The 26,484-nt window shown below is 38.8% G+C and overlaps 1 protein-coding gene across 2 annotated transcripts in view; it reads left to right on the top strand.

Moving 5' to 3' along the window:
- GPD2 (glycerol-3-phosphate dehydrogenase 2) overlaps positions 1 to 26,484 on the top strand; it is a 137,334-nt gene that overhangs the window by 39,940 nt on the left and 70,910 nt on the right. For both annotated transcript variants that reach the window (XM_008686991.2, XM_008686990.2), the window contains exon 3: positions 15,135 to 15,306. In XM_008686991.2, the coding sequence (XP_008685213.1) occupies positions 15,135 to 15,306 (172 nt within the window). The remainder of the gene's footprint in view (positions 1 to 15,134; positions 15,307 to 26,484) is intronic.

Genomic DNA, 26,484 nt, shown 5'->3' with positions numbered 1-26,484 from the left:
TTTTCCTATTACAATGAGGAAGCTGATGAAGAGATGAATACTGGCTGACTCTTTTTGACTGTGTCCTCCTGCAAGAAAGGAGGCTCGTGGCCACAAATGGCATTCCACTTTCCAGGCCTCCCTTCAGTTATGTATGTAGGATTTTTTTATTTTTTTATTTTTTTTGAGTGGTCTTGGAGAGGCTTCCTATTCATTTCATTTTCCTCCTTTTATTTCCTCACCCACAAATAGGTGATTAAGTTTCTTCAAAGCCTTCTTGATTTTCCTCTCCCCAGACCAGCTATATGCCAAGGGCCAGGAGGCTGAGTAGTAGCTATAATCACAGTGAGTATATAGCACTGTCTTAAATCCCACCAGGAATGCGGCAAGCAAACACCTCTGGAGTGGCGTGCAGATTTCTGAGAGCAAGTTATTGGTCATTCGCTATTTAGTATAGGTCAGTGTAATAATAATTTTACTTGAAAGGAACTTGGAGGATATCCGCTTTTCCTCTTGGGACAGGATGCTCTTTCAGTGATTCCCTCATATCTAGTGAAAGAGAAGTATCACTTCATGGGAGAGTCTCCTTTTCTAATTCCAAGCTGATGAGAGAACAGAGGGGATGGAGAGGGGAGTTGAAATGAGGAGAGAGGGTTTCGGGTATTTTCAGAGCCAGTAAACGTGAGGCGCGGAAGTGGAGAGTGTTAAACCTGGGCTGCATGAAGGTTCCTCAGGTAGGTGGGAAGAATGTGGGTGGCTGGGGAGAATGGGGACAAAAACAGGGTGGGCGTGCAAAGATTTAACTGAGGGTTGCCCCAGACTTTTGTGTTTCGTTGTAGACCAAAGGCATTTTTTGAAACTTTTTTTTTTTTTTAACTCAACGTTTATTTCATACCTTCTAGGTCTAACTGGAAACACTGGTGTGATAGTGTGGGTTTCTTTTTAACCCCAGTGGTGTGGTTGATGTAACAAAGATCTATTTAGGTCTGAGGGTGGGCCCTCTCACGTAACACATGCTCGGTTTGTTCCTTCCATTACCCACTCTGAAGGTGTAGTGGGCTTTGTGAGCCAACTCTGAGGCGAGGCCTGAAAACCACTGAGAGCTTTCTCAAAGCCCGGATGTGAAAGTTCTCTTCTTTTTTTTCTGTACCATACGAAGGCAGGGAATGAGCTTCAGGTATGGAAATCAAGGTCTCTTTTCAGTTTGAGGAGTGATTATATCAGAATCCGGGAATTCAGGGATTCTCATTGATCGAATTTCCTTCATTCATGAGTGATAGAACCTAGCATGAGGGTATGATCTTGGCAAAGATTGCCCGCATCCAACTCTTAGCTCTACTGAAGAGCTAAGAGACTACGGACAATTTTCTTAAATTCTCTGGACATCATTTTTCTCTGTACCTAGAACAGTGGTACTTCCGTCATAGGAATGCTGAAGTGCAATAAAGCCTGGAAGAGTTTCTGGAACATAGCAAGCTTTCAAAAAGTCCGAGCTAGTATTAGATCCCCAGGTGATGAGAATATGAAGTGTGGTTTTAAGTAGCAGGAAAGTTGCTCTTGTCCCTGGTGATCCTGGCATTCTGGGTTACCTCGTTAAGACTTTGAGATCAGCAGTATGTCCTTCATCTGAGGTTGTAGGAGAATGGCCAGAAAACAGGTATCCGGACACCTTCTGTTTTCTCTTCTCCTTGCTTCCTGATCTGATGATGAGCCAATAATCAGGTGGACAATCCCAGTTATTAACTTAAACTCTTTTTCTGTTGCAAGCAATAACTTATTTGAAGTTCCTGTTGTTTCTTTTTCTGCTTGGGTTTTTAGGAGCTATGGCAGACTCAATTTATATGGCTGATATGTTTCTAAAAGTTATATGAATATAGCATTTTTGGTAAATTAATTTTACATGCTATTTGTTGGATTCTATGGTGAAACATTCTAAACACCAAAATATTTAAAAAGGCCTGTTTTTTTTTTTTTAATTCTCTTGTACCATTTTAGCTTGATGTGGAATGCAGTTAGGCTTATTATTTTCCAAAGTCAATGATGTAGTAATAGTAGTTATTGACAGGATCTTCACGCTTTGCAAAGCAGCCTCTCACTTTGTAAGAGACAGCAATTTACTACATCTGTGAGTGGCCTACAAAATACTAGGATTCACTCAGTTTTGTGTATGAATTAAGGGAACATGAAAAAATGATAGTGGTGATGTGTTAGGTGAGTTGAATTACAGGTAAAACTGTATTACCTTTGTTGCTAGTATCATCAAAATTCAGGAGGAAAAATACATATGCTAATGAGAGGCAAAGTGATGCATGAATAATTAAAATCCATAGGAATTTCGAGAACATTGTTTTAACTTGTAATTTCAGTCTCTTCTCAATACATTATTTGTAAGAGATTCTAATAAAGGAGAGCTTTTTGATTGATAATACTAATGACTCAAAATACAAAAGATAAGATTGGAGAAGGAGTAAAAATAGAATGATCATCTCTAGGGAAAGTAAGGTCTACTTTGGGACTTATTTCAGTGGACCCCTGAATGAACAGATATTTAGCTTCCTGGATTTATCTGTTACACAACTGCGGAGGGGTTTCAATGAGCCTGTTAATGTGCACAGGTTATGAAAGTTTTCAGAACTCCAGGTCCTTCATAAGGTAAGGTTAATGTTGCCGACTCCCAGGCTTTTTCCCCCTGCCAAGCACTGAGTCAGTACATACAAGCCAGTGATGACAGTACCTGACACAAAGCAGGTCTTCAGTATCTAGGACTTTCCCTTTCTCTGATAGAGGATGTGAACATTTGAAATAGACCTCGCCCTGTTAGGCATAATAAGAATGCTGAAACACCAGATTTCTTTACATAGCAGAGCTTTTGGTTGGCATAATGGGCCTTATATTAACTGCCGGACAAAGAAACTGGTGGAGGATAGAGAACCGTGAAGTTCGGATGAATATCTCTCGAAGACAAATAAAAATCATAAGCAAATGCTGGTGAAGGACGTGGAGCAACAGGTACCCTCATTTACTGCTGGTGAGAACACAAAATGGTACAGCTATTTTGGAAAACGCTGGGGCGGTTTCTTACAAAACCAAACATATTCTTACCATATGATCTTACCAGCAATCACTCTCATCCGTGCTTACCCAGAAGACTTGAAAACTATGTTCACACAAAAATCTGCACAGGGATGTTTATAATAGCTTTATGCATAATTGCTAAATCTTGGAAGCAACCAAGATGTCCTTCAGTAGGTAAGTGGGTAAATAAATTGTGGTGCATCCCGACAATGGACTATTATTCAGTACTAAAAAGAAGCAAGCTATCATGCCATGAAGACACATGGAAATAAAAAATGAACTCCGCTATGGAGTTCTCCAAAACTACTGGGAACAGTAAAATGATCAGTGGTTACCTGGGGTGTGTGGGGGATGAATAGGCAGAACATAGAGGATTTTTAGGGCAATGAAACTACTCTGTATGATATTATAATAATGGATCTGTTTTGTTATGCACTTGTCCAACCCCATAAAATGTACAGCAGCAAAAGTGAACTCTTAAGTAAACTATTGACATTATAATGTGTCAGTGTAGGTTCATTCTTGGTAAAAAATGTGCCATTCTGGTGAGTGATGTTGGTAAAGGACATGTATGTGTGCAGGGCAGGAGGGATATGGAAAACCCCTGGATCTTCCTCTCCGTTGTATTGTAAACCTAAAACTGCTGGAAAAACAAAAAAGCCTTTAAAATACACAAATACGTAAATAGAACTTTCATAGCACTTAGGACATGATGTCAATTAAGAACTTTTAAATTCTAAAAATTCCACTCCCACATGACTTTTCAGTAGTATCTTTGATTGGATGTAACTATTTGATTTTTGAACATGCTTAATATCTTTAAGAATTTAACCTCAGTTATAAATATTCTTCTGGTTCCTAAGCTAAAGAGTTATCTGTGGGATTGAAATCAATATAAATCTTCCCGAGCACTGATGTAGCTGAAATTATTACACGACACGTCTGCTTTATGTTTATCAGATTGCTTTTAACTTTATAAGTCAGTGCCAGCTACCAGACTTATTTGTTCTAAGTAAATAATCTTCCATGTCCAGAAGCGTTTTTCATAGGTTCATTGTTTATGAACCTTTTTCTTAAAAAAAATATTACGAAGTTCTGAAATAACAACTGTTCTTAAACAGTCTTCATTTTTGTTGTTGTTGATGTTAGGTGTGGAGTACTGTTGTGTTAGTGTGTTAGATACCATATGAAGAATGCATATTAAGGAGGAGAGAAGGGACTAATGGTTAAGTAACAGGCTCCTTGGTCCCACCTGCCTGCTTGAAGAGCTATTGACTTCAACGTCATGTCAGATATAAAGGTAGAAATGTCTCTGCACTGTGGTTTAGTGGGACTTGTGTTTGGCGATCTGTCGTTTTGGAGCTTTGTATGTATGAATTTAATTTTCTGTAAATGATGGGTCCGTATCCACCAGGGTAAGATTCTGACCTGTGTATGGACTGTATGCAAGTTAGGGGAGTTGTGAAACTTGGGTTGTAATGCTAAACCTATCCCATAGGTGTGTATTAATTTGAGCATGCTAATTGGTGTAATAAACAACCCCCCAAATTCACTGGGTTATCACCATGAAGGTTTATTTCTTGCGCACGATCCAGTTCAGTGAGGATAGGTGGGGGACCTGTTTCTTGCAGTCATTCAGGGATCTATGTCTCTTTATTCCAGTGGCTGTGCCATATTGTAGGGCCTTTGGACCCACTGGATCACTTCCAGCCAGCTCTAAGAGGGTAGGAAATGCAAACCAGCATCATTCTCTTGAGGGAGAGAAAAAGTTTCAAGCATCCAGCCATTACATCTGTGTCCTGACTTTAGTTTCTAATCCAGTTGACAAATGAGGTGCATTTCTTTTGATGAGTGTTTTATTATTAGAGTTTATGCCATAGACTATACCGTTCACTTGCTTCTTTTATATAGAATCCTGTGCCTAGATTCCTGGAAGAACTGTTTTTCTCCTAGAAACACAACTAAATATGTTGGGGCTGTGTCTGATGTCTAAAGCTTCCTGAGGATTCTGAATACACTATATTTTCCATAAGGCCAGTTTGAACTATTCTTAACCACTCTATATGGTTAACCGTTTCTTCAGAGGCATGTTTCATCAAAGCACTAAAATTATGCAGACAGAGCTGGAAATGTTCTTTGAAGAGCATCCTATCATCTTCCTTATAATTTTGGTTTTTATTTAACACTTAGCTCCCAAAGTGGGGCCATGGCAATATCTTTGAGTTATAACTCACATCAGGCCTTCGAGGAGTTTGGGATGCTATTTTATTGCTGGCATACAAAATCAGCGAGGTTAACTGTACTGCTAGAGGTCACACAGTGAGTCAACGACTGAGCTATGATTAGCGTTGACAGCTGGTGAGCTTCTAGGCTGTTGCTAACTGAGCAACATTGACATTCATTCTGATTTGACTTTGCATTTCATTTCAACTATTTATTCATTTTGAGGCCTCTTTAAGAAACTTTTTAGGGATATTGTGGGACTGAGCAAACTTCCTATAAATGCTTTGGGGAGAGTCCTTTAGCTCCCTTCCCTAATCCCCATCTTCCAGCTTAATAGTTAAATTATGTTTATGTTCGGAAGGCTTCCTGCAGGTAGAGTTTCGGCAAATTAAGAAGAAAATAGATGCTTTAAGTTAGGCAATGTTAATTTTACTCACTTCCTTTATTTTGTAATTTGTGGTTTTTCAACAAAGAACTTCTGAGATCTAATTATATGCTTGCGAGTACAAATAGAAACGTTATAAGAAAGTATATATTTAAAGAAATAATTCACAGAGAAATGGAAAGTGTGCATCATAAATTTGACCCAGAACTATTTTGAACATCAAGTTAAAATGCGGCCAAAGGCCATCTGGCTTGTCAAGCTTGCGAAATGATCATTTGGCTCATTGGGTCAGCATTTTATTTACCTGCAAGGGATGGGAGAAGGATGAACCCCCTGTATCCACTTCCAGAGGTATGTGTTAGGGAAGTTTTTAAGGAAAAGTGCTATTTCATAGAACTTGACTGCCCAGTGTGGCTGCCCACAGGCTGGCCACTGCCCCGAGGACTTCTGAGTTCACTGACGGTCATCAACAGCTCCCCGCACTGCTGGTGCCAGAGAGGCTGACTGATCGAGGGGCCCAGGTAACCTACATACATAGGCAAAGAGAGCCTAGCACAGCTGAGGTCATGGAATGTGGTGTCAAACCTGGGATCAAATTGTGATTCTCTCAGTGACTTGCATAAGGAATAACTGAACTCACTGTCCTCAGTGGTCAAAGAGTGCCTCCGTTCTGTGGTAATGATGAGACCTATAGGAGCTAGCTCATTAGAGCGTGGGGACCGGGAGCAGCAGCCCCAGAGCCACCTCTTCTCCCTCTGGCTTCCCTGAGCTCAGGCTTCCTCTCCAGATCCTCTAGTTCTCAGCAGGCTGTTGGAATTGAAGAGCAATATCAAGTTGAGACTCCTCCAAATATATTGTTTCTAAGATATTTATTTGAAAACCAATAAAACATATCCCCCAAACCTCAGATCATGTTGCCAATTATGATGTGAATTTATCTGAAGTAGATTCAGACAGAGCCAAAGGGTTTTCCCTCTTTTTCACCTATAAAAAAGTTTACAATGTAATCGTTGGGATATCTCATGATTGCTATTAAGAGAGCTTCTCTGTGATTTCTCAAATGAATTGCAGCCACGGAAAGGCTGGATAGCACCTTCAAGGTGAACTGGAGCTCTGACCTCAGTCACCCCAGAAGGAAGGACTTGTTTTCTCTTCTCTGGTCCCCATTGGAGATGACAGTCTACCCATTAGCAACTGTTCCTGCAGAGTAATCATCAGGCCCTCACCGAGGATGTTCACAGTGAGAAGTGTTGCTTACTGTCATGTAAGTACAAGAAAAAACATCATTGTTTAGAATCACAAAGTGATTCAGGAGGTGAAGGCCATTAAAACATGTTAAGATTCGCTGTAAGGAGATGCAGGTTGCGTCTTCTTTCTAGGAAAATACAAATATTGTTGGTCTTTTTCAGTGACAACAAAACGCAAAGCAATTTCCCTTAAATCTAACAGTTCCATTAACAATATGTGATTGAATCACATAATACGGGAGTGAGAGTGATGGTTGCAGTGTGAAGTGATTTGCATGAAACTCTACTTTATACTCCAATTATTACTGTACATGATTACAGGACAACCTGGTTGTTAATTGCCTGTGGTCTTTAAATATGCACTTCTTTCAGAAATAGACACTAATTATTAGATCTTGTTTTCGGTCTCACCTGAAGTTGCAAATGTCTAGGATTTTTTTTTTTTTTAATTTGCAAGTCTAATGGTGCACAGACATAGTAAAACTGATCTCATTCTGAATCCTGTTCTCTTCTCTGGGATATAAACTCTCCAAAATTATGAACTTGGCTTTCATTTCTCTGTAGGTGTTCACAGGTACCAATCTCTTGGCAAAAACTACGTGTTTACTATCAGAATTCTGGAGAAATTTTATCTTTTTAAAACGTCGATGAACATTTGCTTACCAGTTTAAAAAAATGCCTACTTCCCCATAGACCATCATAATTAAATATCAGAAATAACAACATCGAAGTAATATTAAATGTTCTCCTAATTCCACCAGGATAAGAATTTTTTTGTTGGGGAGCTCTGGTTGGAATTCTTGGGACTCTCCATCCTTCTGGCTTCAGTGGCCGAATCCTAGTATTGGGCTTAGTCTCTAGGCCAGGGTCGGCTGACTTCTCTGCCTGCAGGGGCTAGACTGGGTGAGATAAAAGCATGAAACCAGTGAGCAGGAGCCCTGGACTTACAAGAACGCACAATCCCTGCCCAAGGGCAGTAGCTGCTGTGCCCTTGCAGCACATTCATCTCAGAAATCATTGTTATGGGAAACAGAGCAATTTTTAAGTATTGGCTATGCAACTCCTGCTTTTCAGAAAGTAGTGTGCTCAGCAAAGAAAGCCATTGGCATGACTTCTGGTTTTAGCACATGCTGTTCCCACTTCCTTTCCTGTCATTGTTACACATCTAATGCCTCTTACTCTTTCTTGACTTGATGTAGCTGTAATCTCGAGGAAACCTTCTCAGGTCTGGATGAGGCATGCCTCCCGTGGCTCTTGTAACCTCTTCTCTATCTTAAATCTGCCTGTTAAGCAGTATTATGATCGAGTCATTATCTTTTTGTTTTGTCCTCCAGTCTATAGACTTCCCGAGGACCTCTAATACATGTTGATGGGATGAGTAAGTGATTGTGGGTCAGGTGTTTCTTATGGACACATGAGTTTTGGTCTCTCAGATGATTTAGGGTATCTTGTTGTTCCAAAGTTTTTCCCGGAATCTCTGGGTCAGTCTTTTAATGGGGCTTATCTCCTAGATTCCTGCTTCATCAAACTGCCTGCAAAACAGCTGGTCTGAGAAGATTTGGAGCACAAATACCTCTGTTCTTAAAGCACCTTGTTACTTACCACCACTGTCTTATCCTGGCTGCTTTCCTCGTCTTTATTTGCCATCAGCCAACATATTCTACGGAAGGTAGAGTGCAGATGTGTTTTTGAGACTCAAAGCCATATGAAGCCATATGAGTCTCTCTCTTGTCATAATTATAAGTAGGGCCTTAGGCTGTGTTTACTGCCTCTAAAATAAACTTGGTGCTTAGCTTCTCAGTTGCAACACTTCCCGGCTTTTATGGGAAAAATATAAACAAAAATAAAATGTTGTTTTAAATGTAGTGTCAGAAATTAAATAAATTACCCTCAATAGTGCTGTGTCTTTTTAAAAAATTTTTTTGGAAGAACTCTTCAGAAAAGCATCCACAACCAAACCAAACCAAAAACCCAAAAACTTCCTGCATTTGGTAACCGGTGATATCTCACCTATTCTAACTGATAAGTCTGTCTCTTTATTTTTTCTTCACATTTTATATCGTCCGTGTGGTGTAACAGTATAAAACCCAGTGTGTGGGCAGGCTGTGGAGGTGCAGTTCCCGGCTCTTCCCTATATGAGCCGCATTCATCACGGCCCAATACTTGGCTTTCGTTTGTCTCAGTCACTTCTTCTGTGAAACGGAGATCATAATAGCACTTCACTCATGCGGTTATTGTGAGGATTAAATGAGTAGAAAAAAGTAAAATGTTTATAATAGTGCCTGACACATAAATACTATATACACACTTGCTTTTTTTTTTAATCGAAGAATAATTGACATATCGTATTGTATTAGTTTCAGGTGTACAGCATAGCGATTCAGTATTTATGTACATTTCAAAATGGTCACCACAGTAGGTCTACTTACTATCCATCACCATACAAAGTTGTTATAATATTATCCACTATATTCCCTGTACATTGCCTCCCTGTGTCTCATTTATTTTATAACTGGAAGATCATACCGCTTAACCCCTTCATCCCTTTTTGCCCATCTCTCCTACACCCTCCCCTCTGGGAACTGTCAGTTCGCTTTCTGTATCTTGGAGGCTTTTTCCGTTTTGTTTGTTTGTTTTGTTTTTTAGATTCATATAGTGTTTGTCTTTGACTTATTTCACTTAGCATAGTATCCTCAAGGCCCATCTATTTTGTCACAAATGGCAAGATTTCATCCTTTTCTATGGCTGAGTAGATATATATATATACATACATACATATATATATTATATATAATGTGTATGTATATGTATGTGTGTGTGTATATACACACACACACACATATATATAATGGAATATCTCTCTCATACACACAAGCACATGCACACCCCACATCTTTGTTGTCCACTCAACTAATGTTTTCATTTTCTTCAGATGAATACCCAGAAGTGGAATTTCTGGATCATATGATATTTCTATTTTTTAATTATTTGAGGAACCTCCACACTGTTTTCCAATTTACATTCCCACCAGCAGTGCATGAGGGTTCCTTTTTCTCCACATCCTTGCCAACACTTGTTATTTCTTGTATTTTTAAGAAGATCTTTCTTTCTTTCTTTCTTTCTTTCTTTCTTTCTTTCTTTCTTTTCTTTCTTTCTTTTTCTTTCTTTCTTTCTTTTTCTTTCTTTCTTTCTTCATTCATTCTGGAGAGGGGGTGGCTCGAAGGGAGAGGGAGACAGAGAATCTTAGGCAGGCGCCATGCCCAGTGTGGAGCCCAACTCAGGGCTCAATCTCACAACCGTGAGATCATGACCTGAGCCAAAATCAAGAGTCGGACACTTAACTGATGGAGCCACCCGGGCGCCCCAACAGCTTTATTTATTTTTTTAAAGAAGGCTCCATGCCAGCGATGGAGCCCAGTATGAGGCTTGAACTCACAACCCTGAGATCAAAATCTGATCTGAAATAAAAATTCAGATGCTTAACCCACTGAGCTACACAGGTGCCCCTTATATTTTTTGATACTAGCCATTCTGAGAAGTATCACATGATATCTCATTGTGGTTTTGATTTACATTTCCCAGATGGTTAGTAATGTTGAGCTTCTTTTCATGTACCTGTTGGCTATCTACACATGTCTGCTTACTTTTATAAAAGTCAAGTTTATTGAGGTATAATTTGGGGTATAAGTTATATTATGCAGTATAATTCATCCTATATAATATACAGTTTTATTAGTTTTGGCAAGTACATACAGTCATATAACCACCACAACAGTGAAATTAGAGAACATTTCTATCCTCCTCAAAATTTCTCTCATGTTCTTTGTGGTCAGTGTTTCCCTCCCCCTGTTCTCAGACCCTGACAGTCACTGATCTGTTTTCTGACCCTATACTTTTGCTTTTACAGAAGATCATGTAAATGGAATCATGTCATATAGCGACTTCTGAGTCTGTCTTCTTTCGTTTAGCCCAGGGATTGGCAAACTTTTCTGTAAAGGCCCAGGTCGTAAATGTTTTAGGTTTGCAGGCCGTACCATCTCTGTTGCAACGTCTCCACTTTGCTATTACAGTCATGGACTATCCATGAATGATTGGGTGTGGCGATGTGCCAATAAAATTTGGTTTATTAAAATAGACGGCAGCCAGATTTGGGTGGAAAACCATAATTCGCTGACCCCTAACTTAGCAGAATGCATTTGAGATCCATTAATATTGTCAGGTCTATCAGTGGTTTGTTCTTTTTATTGTCAATTATTGTCCCATTGCATAAATACACCACAGTTTGTTTAGTCATTCACCAGTGATAAATAAAGCCACTGAAACATTCGCTATAGGTTTTTGTGTGAACACAGCTTTTGATTTCTCTTGAGTAATTACCCAGGAGAGAGTCGCTTGGTTGGATGGTTAAGTATGTGTTTAGTTTCATAAGAAACTCAACTTTTCCAAAATGGCTGTATTATTTTGCATTTCCACCAGCAATATAAGAGAGTTCCAATCGTGTTGTATCTTCAGCTGCACTTGGTATTGTCCACTTTTTTTTTGTTGTTGTTGTTAAGTTCAACCTACTCTAAAAGACTGTGAAGAATCTTAGAAACTGCAGTAAAGATGCTTGCCTATAATCTAGCTTAAACCAGAAGCTCTTGAAGGCTTTTACACATGGAAATGGCATTATTTGGGTTTTAAAATGACGACCCCACCTGCACTATGGAGACTGACTTGGAGGTAGGCATGGTGAATGTGTAAAGACCTGTGGGAAGATACTGTATTAGTATTGGGAAAAAGGAACATACCGTGACTTGAAAAGTGGCAGCGAAGATGAAGTGACTGGGCCTGAGACTTTTTTAGGAGGCGGAATTGATAGCACTCAGTTATTGATCAGGTATGGGACTTAAGAGAGTGGCACAAGCAAGTAGATGCAAAATGGCACCTTCCCTGATGAACATTGACAGGGAAAAATTTCAATTTTGAGAAAAATATGAGACATCCAAATGGAGGTGCCAAGTAGGTAGTTTGATGTCTGGGTTCTGGGATAGGGGAGGAAAATTGGAAGTCAGTGTGATATAAAGTTATATGACTATATGGAGGTAGAAGAAATTCTCTAGAGTTTCTCTGGAAAGAGACCCAAGGGGAACCTAAGTGTTTAATGTTGAGGAGTAGAGGGACCTCCAGAGGAAACTAGGAGAGTGTGCTTAAGAGAGGCTGGAGAGAGAGAGAACTTAGCTCAGACAGTTGTCTCAGAGGCCAAGGGGAGTGAACAGAAAGTTGTGTGCTGAGGGGACAGCTAACATGAGGGATAAAATGTGCTGACTGGATTCTGCAGCCAAGTGGACATGAGTCAGTTTTGGTGGTGGTGGTGGTGTGTATGTGAAAATGCAGATTAGAAAGAATTGAGGAGTTGGTTGAGTGAGTAGGAGGTGAAGCAGTAGAAAAAGCAAGGGTATATAGGACTTTCCAGAATTTTTAGGATGGTAAAAACATATGTAAGAGGCGTTTTTTATTCTTAAGGTGAGATAGGATAGAGTGTACTGGGGTGGGGGGGAGGCTGAGACAAGGAACAAAGATGGAGAAACAGTGCAATCCATGGAATGAGAAGCCCACAAGGCATGAGGGGTGCCTGTCAGACCCAGCATACTTCCTAAGGAAGAAATTCAGTTCAGTTTAATACTCATAGGTATGACCTGTTAGCAGAGTAGAACAGGGGCCTTTTAGTGTTACCGAGTTCTTTTTTCTTTTAATTTATTTTTTAAAATTTATTTATTTTGTCAGAGACAGAGAGCGAGAGTGAATGAGCACAAGCGGGGAAGCGGCAGGCACAGGGAGAGGGAGAAGCAGACCCCCTGCTGAGCAAGCAGCCCCATGCTGGCCTCGATTCCAGGACCCTGGGATCATGACCCGAACCGAAGACAGACGCTTAACGACTGAGCCACCCAGGGATCCCTAGTGTTACCAAGTTCTAATTACGTATATCATGATATAGTCCTTAAATTTATTTCTTGAGTATTTCTATAAAACTTACCAAGCAGAAAATGTCAGCATTTTTTTTTAAAAAAATTTCCAAAGAAAAAATGTCTGTTTTTTTTTTTTTTTTTTTTTTTTTTTGATGTGTGAAAATGCTCTGGCAGTTTAGTCACTTGTCAGTCTTATGTCCAAGTACTACCCATCTGTCATGGCCCAGTTGAATCTTCAGAGGAAAGACCCTCCCTCCCTGACCAGAACGGTCATAGCCTGGTGCTTCTTTGCTTCACTTTGGTATTTGTTCTTTCTACGTACTTTTATATCTGTATATACTGCATATATATATGTATATATATGTATATGTATATATATGTATATATATAACTCTTCTTCTTCTTCTTCTTCTTCTTCTTCTTCTTCTTCTTCTTCTTCTTCTTCTTCTTCTCTTCTTCTTCTCCTCCTCTTCCTCCTCCTCCTTTGATGATAGAAGGCAAAGCCCATGACAGAAAAATGTCATGTTCCCCAAAACTAGCAGTGACATATATTTAGTTACTGTAAATGTATGTAAATATGTATGTAAATGTAAACATGGGGCAATGATTATTAGTAGATAATTGGAGGAGTTGTATAAAGGAGAATAAGATTTTTGTGGCTTGCATCTGGATTACACAGCCTGAAAAATTATGGCCCCTGATTATAATCTTTTATTTTTACGAGACTTAGTAAAGTGTGTTTTAGAAGCTCCCTTTTACCTTCCATTAAATGAGTAAATTATTTAATAAGTAATAACGACAACTCTGTGGTGGTACTTTACAGTTTACCAACTGCTCTCGTATCATTCATCCATCACACTGAGGATGACTCAGAGATGTGGAGCTAGAGACTTCACAGGGGTTTATCCTAGTCTACGAAGGAAGAAAGCAACGCCCAGGGAGATAATGTGTCAAAAGTCACATACTGGTAAACAAGAGCGCTGAGACCAAAGCTAGGACCCTTGGATCTGGTTTCTTTCAACGTCCTCTATGGCTTCTAGATTTATTTTTGTAGAAATTCAATTGGCCCAGTAATAATTAAATTCAATTTTAAGGAACAACTTGGTTTATTTTATTTAAATGAATTAAAAAAATCACTAACCAGAACAATATCTTGTTTGGAGCTACAGTCTCCTTTTCTTGAACAGGCTTTGGCCTTGTGGTTCAGAACTTCATATGTGGCCCCTACAGCAGACTGGGAAAAACACTGCCAGTGTCACACTGATGCTGTGATTTAGAGGAAGGAAAATAGAAGTGACATCCCTGTGGATAACTGTTAGAGCAACACTAGCCAGCACTGTTCACTATAGTGATTAAACCTAGTATTAGCATTTTACTTATCTATTTTTCTGGGCTTTTTATTCTAATTTCTGCCAACTACTTTTCTCTTTTTTTAAGACCATCATTTTTTGTTAAGGACAATAACTCACCTTCTAATGAAAGAAAAACTAGAAACAGGGAAGGTCATTATCCTTTGGGGGGGCTATAGCTGGCTTTAATTATTTTATTGTTAAAGCTTTCAAAAATTGAAATAGTGTAAATATATAAAATCTATAATTTTAAATTAAAACATTTCATGGGGAAACCTCTGACTAAAATCCTTAAAAAAAATATTTCCATTGGCCATAGCTGATCATTTAAACAGGATAATAACTTTCATTAAATGGATTCTTTTTTAATTATAGTGACCGAAACTCATAGCCCTCCAAGCTCTAGAATCTATTTTTGCCAGGGGAATTAAGAAATGAAGAACATATACTTTTAAGAAATTGCAGAAAGGCATAAAGTGCTTTTTTTCCTCCTCCTTTCAACACTTTTAAATGTTATCTGAATGAATTACTGCTAAGGGGTAAAACATTTCCTTCTGTTCTCCTATAAATTGTCTTAGACTAGGTATTTGGGAATTGCTGTACAGTGTGGGAAATAGTTGAACCTGGCTGTTTATGAAACCAAAACAAGCAGTTGAGCTATTGAATCTGAAACTAGGTGTTCCCTGCCTAAATAGTTGTGGCTTATTAAAACAAACGAACAAAAATATGCCCCCCCCTCCCCGAATTGTAAGGACTTTTCTTTTCTCCAGGGCAGTTCGTCCGGTAGCTCCGTGTGAACTGTGGACCAGGGTCTCGCTTTGGCCTTGCTGGTCCCCATCACACAGCTCTACTTTCAGTGTCCTGTAAGGTGTACTGCATGGGCGTGCCCCACGGAAAACTAAAAGCCGACTTTGGATTTTCACACCAGGTGAACCTGGCCTATGTGGAAGCCGCGGAGTGCGTTTCCGAACCTGTGAACAGGGAGCCTCCCTCCAGAGAAGCGCAGCTGCTGACTTTGCAAAACATGTCTGAATTCGATATCCTCGTCATTGGAGGAGGAGCGACAGGGTGTGGCTGTGCGCTGGATGCCGTCACCAGAGGTGAGTCCCCACGTGGGCGGATGTTTGCCAGATGGAGGTTTCCTGCCCTGCCACCCTCGCCCCCAGTCAAACATGCGGTGTGCATGCTAGGCTAGTGAGGTCACGTTTCTGTTGTGAAGCACCTTCATAGTTTCTTAATCTAGGCACTTGCACAATTTTACAATTAAACATAGCTGGTATTTTCCACGCAAATGAATTTCTTTAAAAAAGAAAGCTTTCGGTTCCTATGAATTCGTGAAGTTGCTGTTCTTGCTTATTTCTTTCTAATCTCCTAAAGTTAAATACCTTTTAATGAAATAAAAATATTTGTATATCATCTGAAATCGCATTTATGTCAGCGAAGGGTAGAAAAGAGTTGTTAAAATGAATTAATCTATTAAAATCATTCTTTTTGTTCCTGTATCTCTTAAAAGCATTTCTTCCGGTGAAATGTGGCCTTCCGTTTGGGAGACTTGAGTTTATGTGAATTTATGATGGAAAAGACCGTTGCTGACCTGTAGTTCTGTCTCAGGCACCCAGCTGGTCAGCATTAGGAAAGACATGTTGAAAAGCTCTTTAAAAATGGAAACGTGACATGTAAAGAAAGACATTTTAGTATGGAACACCAATGCTCTTCCATATGATAAATTTAATTAAACAATTTGATTTTTGCCTGTAGTTATTATTAGTGTGGAGGTTGGGGTGAAGGAGATCTGGGTACATGTCCTGGTTCAGCAGCTTTATTAGATGTGTTTAAACACACACACATGCAAATTCCTTAATTTCTATAAGGTTCCTCACTTTTCAAATAAGGAAAAAATACCTTCTCTGAATGATTGTTGTGAGCATTAAATGTGAAATCATGAAGATGGCTTAAAACAGTGCTTGTCACACAAAATAGAAGCTCAGTAAATTATAGGTAGTATTTATAGCTGCCATTATTATTATTATTATTATTATTATTAATTTTAAGTAGGCTCCACATCCAACGTGGAGCTTGAACTCCTGACCCTGAGATTAAGAGTCACATGCTCTACCACTGAGCCATCCAGGTGCCCCTCTAACTGTCATTATTAACAGGAAGGCAAAAGACTTTTATTTTTTTGATTATTATTTTTTAAGATTTTATTTATTTATTTTAGAAAGAGCACGTGTGTGCACGTGTGTGTGTGTGTGTGTGTGAGAGAGAGAGAGAGCTGGGTGGGGGGAGGTGGGTGCGGAGGGGGAGGGACGCAGTGTGTGGAGCCCACATGGGACTCCATCCCATGACCCTGAGATCAGGACCCGAGATCACAACCTGAACCGAAAACAAGAGTCAGATGCTTAACCAGCTGAGCCACCCAGGTGCCCCTAAGGCAAAAGACTTTTAGAACCAGTTGTCCTGGAGAAATAATCTTTGTGGTATCCTTAGATGTATCCAATTGGGCTGGGCACTGCTGCAAGGAATTTTGAGTGTGGATTATTTTAGTTACTGTATAAGGGTCAATATTTATTGCAGTGTCATACTCAATGGTAATTATTTATTCCATGGAATAATGCTTCTCAGATTAAGTTACTGCCATATCCACCCTAGACTTATACTTAGTTGCCTTACATACCTGGTAGAATTTAGTCTTAAGAAATGAATAATTTTGGCAAGATTTCAGCACATGTGCCGTGAACAGGAAAGTGTCCTATGTTTACTGTGATAGCATAGGACCTGCACTGAAGTTTTAATCCACAGAGACTTCATGGCTTAGGTCCTTTTTGTCACTTCTACATAATGATAAATTCAAAAACAGGCCTTGGAATTTATTATTGTGTTGTCAGGCAGGCCCCAATTTTCATAGAATTCCGTTTTCATCCCTGGTTCATAATTTGTGCCGCATTATCCTCGGACATATTAAACCAGCTGGAAAGAATGGTTGCAGTTATCTCAAGGAATTAGAACTCACCTCTCTCCCCTGGAGGCTTGGGGAGGAGAGTGGAAAGGGAGGGCATGTTTGTAATGTAATGGGAGGTCTTATTTGGGGCTCCCCCTCCCAGGAGTTAGAATTGATCCGGTGGCAATTTTCTGTCCTAGCAGGTCATTTCCCCAGTAGGATTCAGAAAAATATAATTTTTTTGGTGCTTCCAGTTATGTTCGTGTTATGGACTGGAATATATAGCAGTTTTTCAAAATTTTCGTTCCACGAATATTCACGGACTGCCTGTTGGATGCATGGCAGTATACAAGATACTAATGAGAATGCAAACTGGATTGACAGTTGACACTTTAAGGTGCTCACAATTCTGCTTGTCTGTATAGACTGGATTACATTATGGAAAATATGTGCTTTTCAAAAGGTGTATGGGCATTATGGATATATAAAGCTGAGGGGCGTTGTATCTGCAGAGGATGGTCAGGAGAAAGCAAGCTGCTATTTAGCACAGGCAGAATTTTAATAGGCAAACATTGCTTGGTGATAATGTTGCAATCTGAGGGCACGAGCAGGAGGAAAAGCATGGAGTCAGTGCCTCTGGGAGACAGCACGTTTCCCTTTGGAGCGTGAACTGTTAGAGGAGGATATGAGAGAAGATGGGGAGGCAGGACTGGGCCTGGTATGCCAGAAGAAGGCCTTTGGACTTCACTGAATAGGCCACTTTGAGACGTTGAAGAGCATTAGATTTGGTGATGAGGAATGGATAGGCTGGCATGGGCATAAGCTTTTAAGACAGACAAAATAGCAAGGAGGTAACTTGATGGTATAGTAGGATAGCAAGAAGGAAGGCAACATGTACAATTGTTTTCTTCCTTCCTGCATCCACCTACCCTCCCTCCCTCCCTCCTTCCCCTTCTCTCCCCTCCCCTCCCCTTGTCTTTCTTTCTTTCTTTCTTTCTTTCTTTCTTTCTTTCTTTCTTTCTTTCTTTCTTTTTCTTTTCTTTTCTTTTCTTTTCTTTTCTTTTCTTTTCTTTCTTTCTTTCTTTCTTTCTTTCTTTCTTTCTTTCTTTCTTTCTCTTTTTCTTCCTTTCTCTTTCTTTCTTTTGAGAGGAACGGTCTGAATTATTTCTGTGGTCTCAGAGGAAAAAGCCTGTACAGAGGAGAATCTTAATATACAAATAATAGAAGGCAACGTGTGGAACAAGGATATCAACGATGTGTCTTAGGTTTGGCAGGGAGGTAAGGGACATCTCTCAGGGACAAAAACAAAGGGTAAAGATTCTAAGATATAAAAAAGGGAGCTCGTGTGACCATGAAGAACTGCTTTTCTTCACACAAAAACAAGGAGAGATGTTCCACTTATGGCTAGGAGTAGGGGACTTCCATGTAGAAAAGATTTAGACCTGCCATACGGAGAATGTGATAGGGAATAGGGGTCACTTTGCTGTGGTTAGAAAATGGAAATTTGTTTTCTATGCAGGATACTTGTGTGTGTGTGTGTGTGTGTGTGTGTGTGTGTGTGTGTGTGTCTGGTATTGCTTAGAGCAGAGGAAGAGAAAATGCACAGGGTAGAATGCAGAATGGAGAACTGACTGGATATTAGTGATAGAAGGAGAAAATGAGAAAAGATTCTATGAAGGCAGAGGGGATTGTTTAAATGGAGACCTAGAACTGGTAGGGGAGTTGAGGGGTATTGGAGAGCCAGGTTCCTTCAAAGAATTAGGGTAGGTCGCAGGACTGAGGGTAATGGTAAAGAGGTGACCCCTATTCAGTGCCTTTTCTTCCTTTTCTCCTTTTAAAAAATCTCACTTTCTAGATTTGTATCTTGTTCAAAACCTAGACAAGATTATACTATAGTCATTACTTTGTAGTGTATCACTTTCAAATAACAGTATATTTAATCATGTCTATGCTGTTCATTCTTTTTAATGGCTGAAGAATTCATCCCAAGGATGTTCTTGTGAATGATTCTTTAGGTTTCAAGGTTTTTGTTTGTTTTTCCTATTCAAAACAAAACTGTGAGTCAACGACTGATCCAGCTCTGAGAATAAACAGATTAATAAAATGTGGTTTTTGTCCTCCAGGGGCTTACAGTGTGTTCATCTTTGCTGAACAATTGCATTTGGGGGGGGGGGCAGTGAAGGACATTCGGTAGTGATGAGCAGGTGACCGTGGTCCTGTGAGGATAGTGATGGTGATGATGGTGGTGATGATGACTTTGGGAAGATAAGAGGTTCCAGAGCCTGGCTGTTGACCAGATTTAAAATTTTTATAGTTAGTAAAGATTACCTGAATGTCTTATTATATATATGGAGCTTTATATCTATGGAATATCCCTTATAAGAGGGATGGATAAACCTTAGTTTGTATTTCTTTTATTATGCTGGTAGCCCTTTGGGGGGGTAGGATTTATAATTAAAATGTATAGAGATGCTGAAGTTAATCTGTATTTATCCTTTTACTACAATTTCTGATCATATCAGTAGCCCTCTGAAGTGTGAAATAATCATGGGCATTTGGTTAATGAATTGTGCATTGTTGCTGTTCATTCATGGAATTTGCTCTTTTATTATATTTGATGCTTCACTTAACAACAAATTTTGCTTTCTCTGTGTTTGATATGTTTTTACCAAATTATTCCTGATTGTATCCATTAATCTTTAGTCACATTTGACAAAAATAAATTACTGTGATCTTTTAAAGTTACCAGTAATAATTAGATTTTTCAGGACATCAAAGTTTTGGGGGAACCACTAGATGTTAAAGGGCTTGTATAGAAATGTTTGCACAAGCTTTTTGATGAAACACTATGGCCAAATGCAATTTTGGTAATGGATAAACAAAGACGGCAGAAGGCAGAGAAAAAGTCATGAAGTCTTCCTAATGAACATTTATTTGCATTCTTACCCTCTGCATTTTCTTGGGAATCAATTTTCATCTGTTTCATTTGGGAATATGATTTTATAAACATAATATGCACAATTCTCGTCACGTTCTTCTGCAGGTTTCCAGGATCAATAGAAATCGCTTCTCTGTTTAACACTGGGTCCGGACTCTGGGCAGGAGCCCAGCCTTGAAGTGCAGTTGGAGGGGCTCTGCCCCCAGGGAGAGCTGGAATGAGGAGAATCTGATAAATACAGTCACCCCCTCAGGGTTCTTCAAGGTGTTTTTTTTCAGTTCTTTTTGTTCTTTTATGTGACTTTACCTGTATGTATCAGGGAACACCTAGGGCATTTTTGTTTTAAAATCTGGCTTATAAATTTAACCTTTATAGCTTTTAATTCAAATTCCAGAGAAGACTGCCTCTTGCAGGAGGGAAATGTTAATGGTAGTTCTCTTGTTCAAAAACAGATATACATACCTTTATGTTTATGAATGGTATGTGTCTGGTAGTTCCTCGGTTCTCGGTTTCTGCATGTCTAACGCAGTATAGCCCAGTGATTAAGGATACAGGTTGTGGAATTAAAATGAAGTGGGCTCTAGTCTTGGCTTGATCACATGCTAGCGTTATGAGCTTCTACAAGTGTCTTAACCTTGGAGAGAGCCTCCAGGTTCCCGGACATAAATGAAAGAACAATGACACTTTTCTGCCGAAGTAAAGGTTTATGAGAGGGCGGAGGTGTGTGCATTGTAGAAAAAGAACAGAAGAGAGAGAGAGCCAGGGAAGATAGCGTGTTCTGGGAATTACAGGTCTGCACCCTCACCCCCTTCTGCTTCCACCCCGCTACCGCCATGACGGAGAGAAAATCCTATTTCAGGATAGTAGACTTGCAACAGTTGAAAGTTTGCAGTTTTCTGAACACTACTGGTTAGACCAGATTGCAAAGTCCTACTAAAATTTTATTGGAAATTTAATGTAATTTTAATTAATATACTGCTTTTCTTTGACAGGAGTTGGGGGTGGGACGTGAAAAATAATGCTAAAGTTTATCTGGAAAACTAAACCTATGAGATTTACCAGGTGAATTCTGGAAAAAAAAAAAAAATGATAGGGGTGCCCGGGTGGCTCAGTTGATTGAACGTCTGTCTTCTGCTCAGGTCATGATCCCAGAGTCCTGGGATCAGCCCCCATCAGGCTTCCTGCTCAGCAGAGAGTCTGCTTCTCCCTCTTCCTCTGCTGTTTCCCCTGCTTGTGCTCTCTCTCTCTCTGTGTCAGATAAATAAATAAAATATTTTTAAAAAAGAATAATAATAGAAGGAATAAAGATCTATCAGATATTAAAGTGTATTCTAAATCTACTTCAAATAGTTTACTAAGAAAATATTGAGATAAGTGGAACAAAAGAGCCTAGAAATAGACCTAAATATATCTAAATAGATCTAAGTACCTAAAATTCAGAATATGGTAAAAGCAGGGGTGCCTGGGTGGCTCAGTCATTAAGTGTCTGCCTTCGGCTCAGGGTGTGATCCCGGTGTTCTGGGATCGAGTCCCACATGAGGCTCCTCCACTGGGAGCCTGCTTCATCCTCTCCCACTCCCTCTGCCTGTATTCCCTCTCTCGCTGGCTGTCTCTCTCTCTCTGTCAAATAAATAAATAAAAACTTAAAAAAAAAAAAAAGAATATGGTAAAAGCAGCATTTCAAATCTGTCATTATTAGTTATTTAATAAGTGGTGTTGGAGTATCCACTTCCCAGGTTTTTATATGTATTTGAATATGTATATGTTCTTATGTGTACACAGATACACACACGCACATACACACATAAATACATATGTATATATATATTCTATTTGTCATATTCCAGGTGAACCAAGGATATAACCCATAAAACACCATAAACCTTATTAGAAGAAAGTATATGTGAATATTAAAAAAAAAATGGAGTAAGAAAGGTATTTTTAAGCAGGACACCAATAGAGCCATTTTCCTTTTGGAAAATTTTGCTAAATCTGATTTCCTAAAAATTAAAATTTATCTGTGGCAAAAATATAATAAACACATGTGATATTGGGAAAATATTTATAACCTAGCAGACAGGGTTTGTTTCATATTGTTTTCAACTTTTCTATATCCTTTGCTTTAATATGTCTATGACAGACAGTGTATGGCTGGATTCTTTTGTGTTTTTTTAAGAGTTTATTTATTTATTTATTTAAGTAATTTCTATACCCAACATGGGGCTTGAACTCCTCACCCCAATATCAGGAGTCATATGCTCTTCCAACTGAGCCAGCCAGGAGCCCCTGGATTTTTTTTTTTTTTTTAAGGCTTAATAGATAGACTCTATCTTTATTTTTTAATTAAGTTTTTAATTTTGATTCCAGTTAGAATCTGTCTTTTGGTGAATTTGATCCATTTAAAGATAGATTCTATCTATTAAACATAAAGAAAAAAATGGAACTTGATCCATTTCCATTTGTTTGGATCCCACATGCATTTATTTTGTATTTTTTACCTTACATCTTTTATTTTGCTTCTTTTCCTTCCTTCTTATCAGTCATATGAAACACTTTTGTGTCACTCTGTTTCCATATCTTAAACTTATACATAGAGTCCTTTCCACACTCGAGTCCCATCAGAGACTTTTCCCAGAGTCAGGTCGAGGCTCTCGACCTGCATTGATATTGGGCATTGTGCAGACCAGTTGTTGAGCCGGCTGGTGATTAGGTAGGTGATACTTTCTGTGTCTGTCTTCCTACCTCCTAGGTATGTGCCCGCAGATAGTCCACAGCCCTGGACAGTGGTCAGCAGAAGCATATCCACCATCATTCATAATGGGTGAAGCCCTTCTTCAGTTCCCAGCATTCAGGTGGTCAGTCTGGTTTCCTCACCTCTCCTTACCAGGGAGACCTGTATTCCTCTTGCCCTTCAGGAATTGAATTTTTGGTTGCTTTTGCCTGTTTTAGACCCAGGGCTCAGCAAGACAGAGGCTTTTGGCCTAACCAGTCTGCTCTGAGTTTCTGCTACATTTCTGATCCCAAGTGTGTTTATTTTTGCGTCAACAACGTTCTTTAAATATACATAGAGATCATTTTTTCTGTGTTTGCAGACGAGGAGTTCAAAGCTGAACTCCTAACGCCATATTGATCAAAATTTTACTTACAGCAATTTATAATAGCAAAAACCTGAGGTCTGGTTTAATAAATTGGGTACATTCAGTTATCGAAAAGAGGTTTATACCTATTTTCAGAGAAAATGGCTAAAGTGTCATAAATTGGAAAACAAGTTGTGAAGAATGAATTTATTATGTGTTTAAAGCAAAAGGGTACACAGGTTGTATACTTTCTTTCTTTCTTTTTTTTGGTTGTATACTTTCATAAGCATATTAAGTTTTGATAATACATATGGGATATTTTTATCATTAACATTGGTTTTGTCTGGATTTTGTAACCAGGAAGCCAGTGATGTATTAGTGTCTCTTTTCATCACTCTCAGTTGTTTGGCTATTCCTCCTCTCTTTGAACACTGGCAGTTTTTATAAGAAAAAAGTAAAAAGAGGAAGCAACAACAGCAACTCCCTTCTTCTCTCGTAACTGTATTACTCTCATTAATGTTATGGCTTAATGCGTTTTGGTGCCTCCATACTCTGATCCGTGTGTACTTCAGGAACATAAAGTATGTTAATGACACATTCTGCTGCAACGTGGTTATCTCCATTAATAGTTTATCTGTGTCCTAATACAAATAGCAATAGTATTAAGTAACCAATCCAATATTATATAATCCTGTAAAATGTTAACATTCATTGTTAGAAAAAACTAGGCCAACGCATAGGATTCATATTGCTGGGGATTAACAAGCCGGGTTTACTCTGCACTGTAGCGGAGTGCTATTTTTTTTGGAAATCCATCTTTCATATAAAATGTTCAGCCTTTGGGTTAGTCCCTTGTCTTATTAATGGCGTTGGCTTTCTGAAATCCAAAGGTAAGTGCCCAAAGCTTTTCTAAAGAAAGATAAACTTTCCTTTCCTTAAACTACATCATTTTTCCTTCATGGGGTATGGGGCTTTAATACTTCTGCTATGGTACTAATGTACAGAGTGTCTGCATTTTTTGATTTGTATATTACCTTGGTGTCTCTGCTAGGTAATTCACAGGAATTACTCTCTCCTTTCTATTTAAAAATATCTAAATAATGCCATATCCGAAAATTTATTCTAATGAAATAATTAAAAATGCAAAGAGTTTAAATGAAAATATGTTGCGGTACTATCTGTGATAGTGAAGGTATGAAATAACCCAAATGTTCAAAAATAGGGAATTGAATATACATCATTCTAAATATTTAATGTTATCCTATTCATACATTAAAAATAAAATTATAGTAAAATATGTATTGACATGGAGAGATGTTTACAATAAATAACGTTAAATGAAAAAATGGAATATATCATATGATCCTATTTTTGTAAAAATGTACATATGTGATTATATACGTGCATAGAAAATGGGAACGTTTAAATGTTCACAAATGTCAGCTGTGGTTATCTCTAAGCAGTGCGATTACAGGAGAGTTTTATTTTGTTCTCTTTACTTCTCTGCATTTATTATATTGAGCATGTTTTCATGCATAATAAGATAATCAGTAAAAGGTATTAAAATATATTTCTGTTCTGTAGCATGTTGTGAAAGTTAAATGTCGTACCATTCTTCCCCTTAGAAGGTAATTACTCCTCTGTATTCATGCAACTGTCTTGAGCCACAAATTGGTGTAGTCGAAAGTGCTGGGTAGCTAGACGTTCTCACTCAGGTCTGCAAAGGCAAAGCTGTAAAGGGCTGCATTTAGTTCCTGCCCCTTGCCACACATCCCTCAGGACACAATCTGAACTTGCTAAACGATGGGTTGAAGATGATGTTGACTTTATTCTTCCACTGCCCTAACCTTGTTATCCCACCCAAGATTTCCAGAGTAATTTCACTCCGAATATTAATACGTCTCCACTGTCATGAAATTCCTCTGAATACCCACTAAAAGTAATCAATAATAAAAAATAAAATAATAAAATAACAGTACCACTCCTAAATGTTCTGGTTCATCTCAGCAGTGATAGAGCTCATTGCTTTCCATAAAAGGTAACTGCTAAAGAGAAAAGAAAAAAACAAAAACCATTCCTCATAAAATCTTCAACTAGTTTAGTTGAGTTACTGTAAATGCACAGAGAGGTTAGCCCTTCAGCGCCAAGCACGAGGGGAGGCCATTATTTCTACTCTGAGGGAAGATCTTCCCGAGCTCCTCAAATCCACAGCCAGGAGCAGTTGCTTGAAGCCTGGGTACATTATTGTTGATGTCCTTCACACTTAATTATTTTACCTAAGAACACAAAGTGTTAGCATTAAATGTCACTTAAAAATACTGTTCATTCTCTTTAAGAAGGTAAAACAGTACCTGTTTTCACTTCCCTGCTTTATACTTAAAGTATCGGAAAACTGAGCTCTTAATTTTGGATCAGTAATTTTTGAGGGGAGGACAGTGTTGTATTTTTGAGGGGTGAAACAGAAAGGAACATATTAGGTAATGGAACTGTGTAAGGTTATAATAAGGCTTTTAAGATTTCATTGTCTTTGCTATAGTCGGTTAATCAGTTAACAATATATTTCTGAGAAACAGAACTTCTAGTAATGTCTTGATTTTGCATCAGTTTCCTCCTCCCTCATTCCATTGTTCTCATTCAACAAAAATGAGAATACATTTAGTGTGTAATAGGAGTTAGAAATTTAAAAATATTTTCTTTTTTCCCGAATATCTAGGGTTTTTTTGGTGTGTGGTTCTGAAAACTTTTGGTAATACTTTTAGGTTACATGGTGCTTGAATATATCAATTTAGCTATAACTTTGGGGGTTCCATTTTTATGTTTTTTTGTTCTGGAAGAAGCAGTATCATTTTGCTCCAGAAATTCTGGTGGGTAGCTTGATGATATGACACTAGAAATAATAGGACAAGCAAAACAGCCTGGTTTGACAGAGAAGCCCATTTTAACTTTTGTTGTTATTCACTAGGGTTTCTCACATAAATACATGTGAATAACTTTTTTAAATGTCCAATACTTGCAAAAGCAGTTTTGAGGCTTTAAAGTGTTAGCTCTCACTTACATATCCTGAAATATCCTCCTGAGATGGCTTGCTAATTCCTAGAGTAGTTCCCTGCCTCACACTCTGTCAGTTTAGGAAAGAAAAAAAAAAATCCATCCTGATAACACAAGCCCATGAAATTCTCTCTTCATATCACTCCATTACCATCTTCTGTCTTGTGAGGCAGGACTCTTCATTGCCCGGCTCCTGCTGTTTGGCACACATCCCCTAAATGGTCTGCACCCATCTCTTCTCCCCCTCTACCCCTACCCTCCCTGCCCCCCCCCC

This window comes from Ursus maritimus, unplaced genomic scaffold (genome assembly GCF_017311325.1).
Source record: "Ursus maritimus isolate PB19 unplaced genomic scaffold, ASM1731132v1 scaffold_1, whole genome shotgun sequence".
Lineage (NCBI taxonomy): Eukaryota > Metazoa > Chordata > Mammalia > Carnivora > Ursidae > Ursus > Ursus maritimus.
This window is presented reverse-complemented; position numbering and strand designations above follow the sequence as displayed.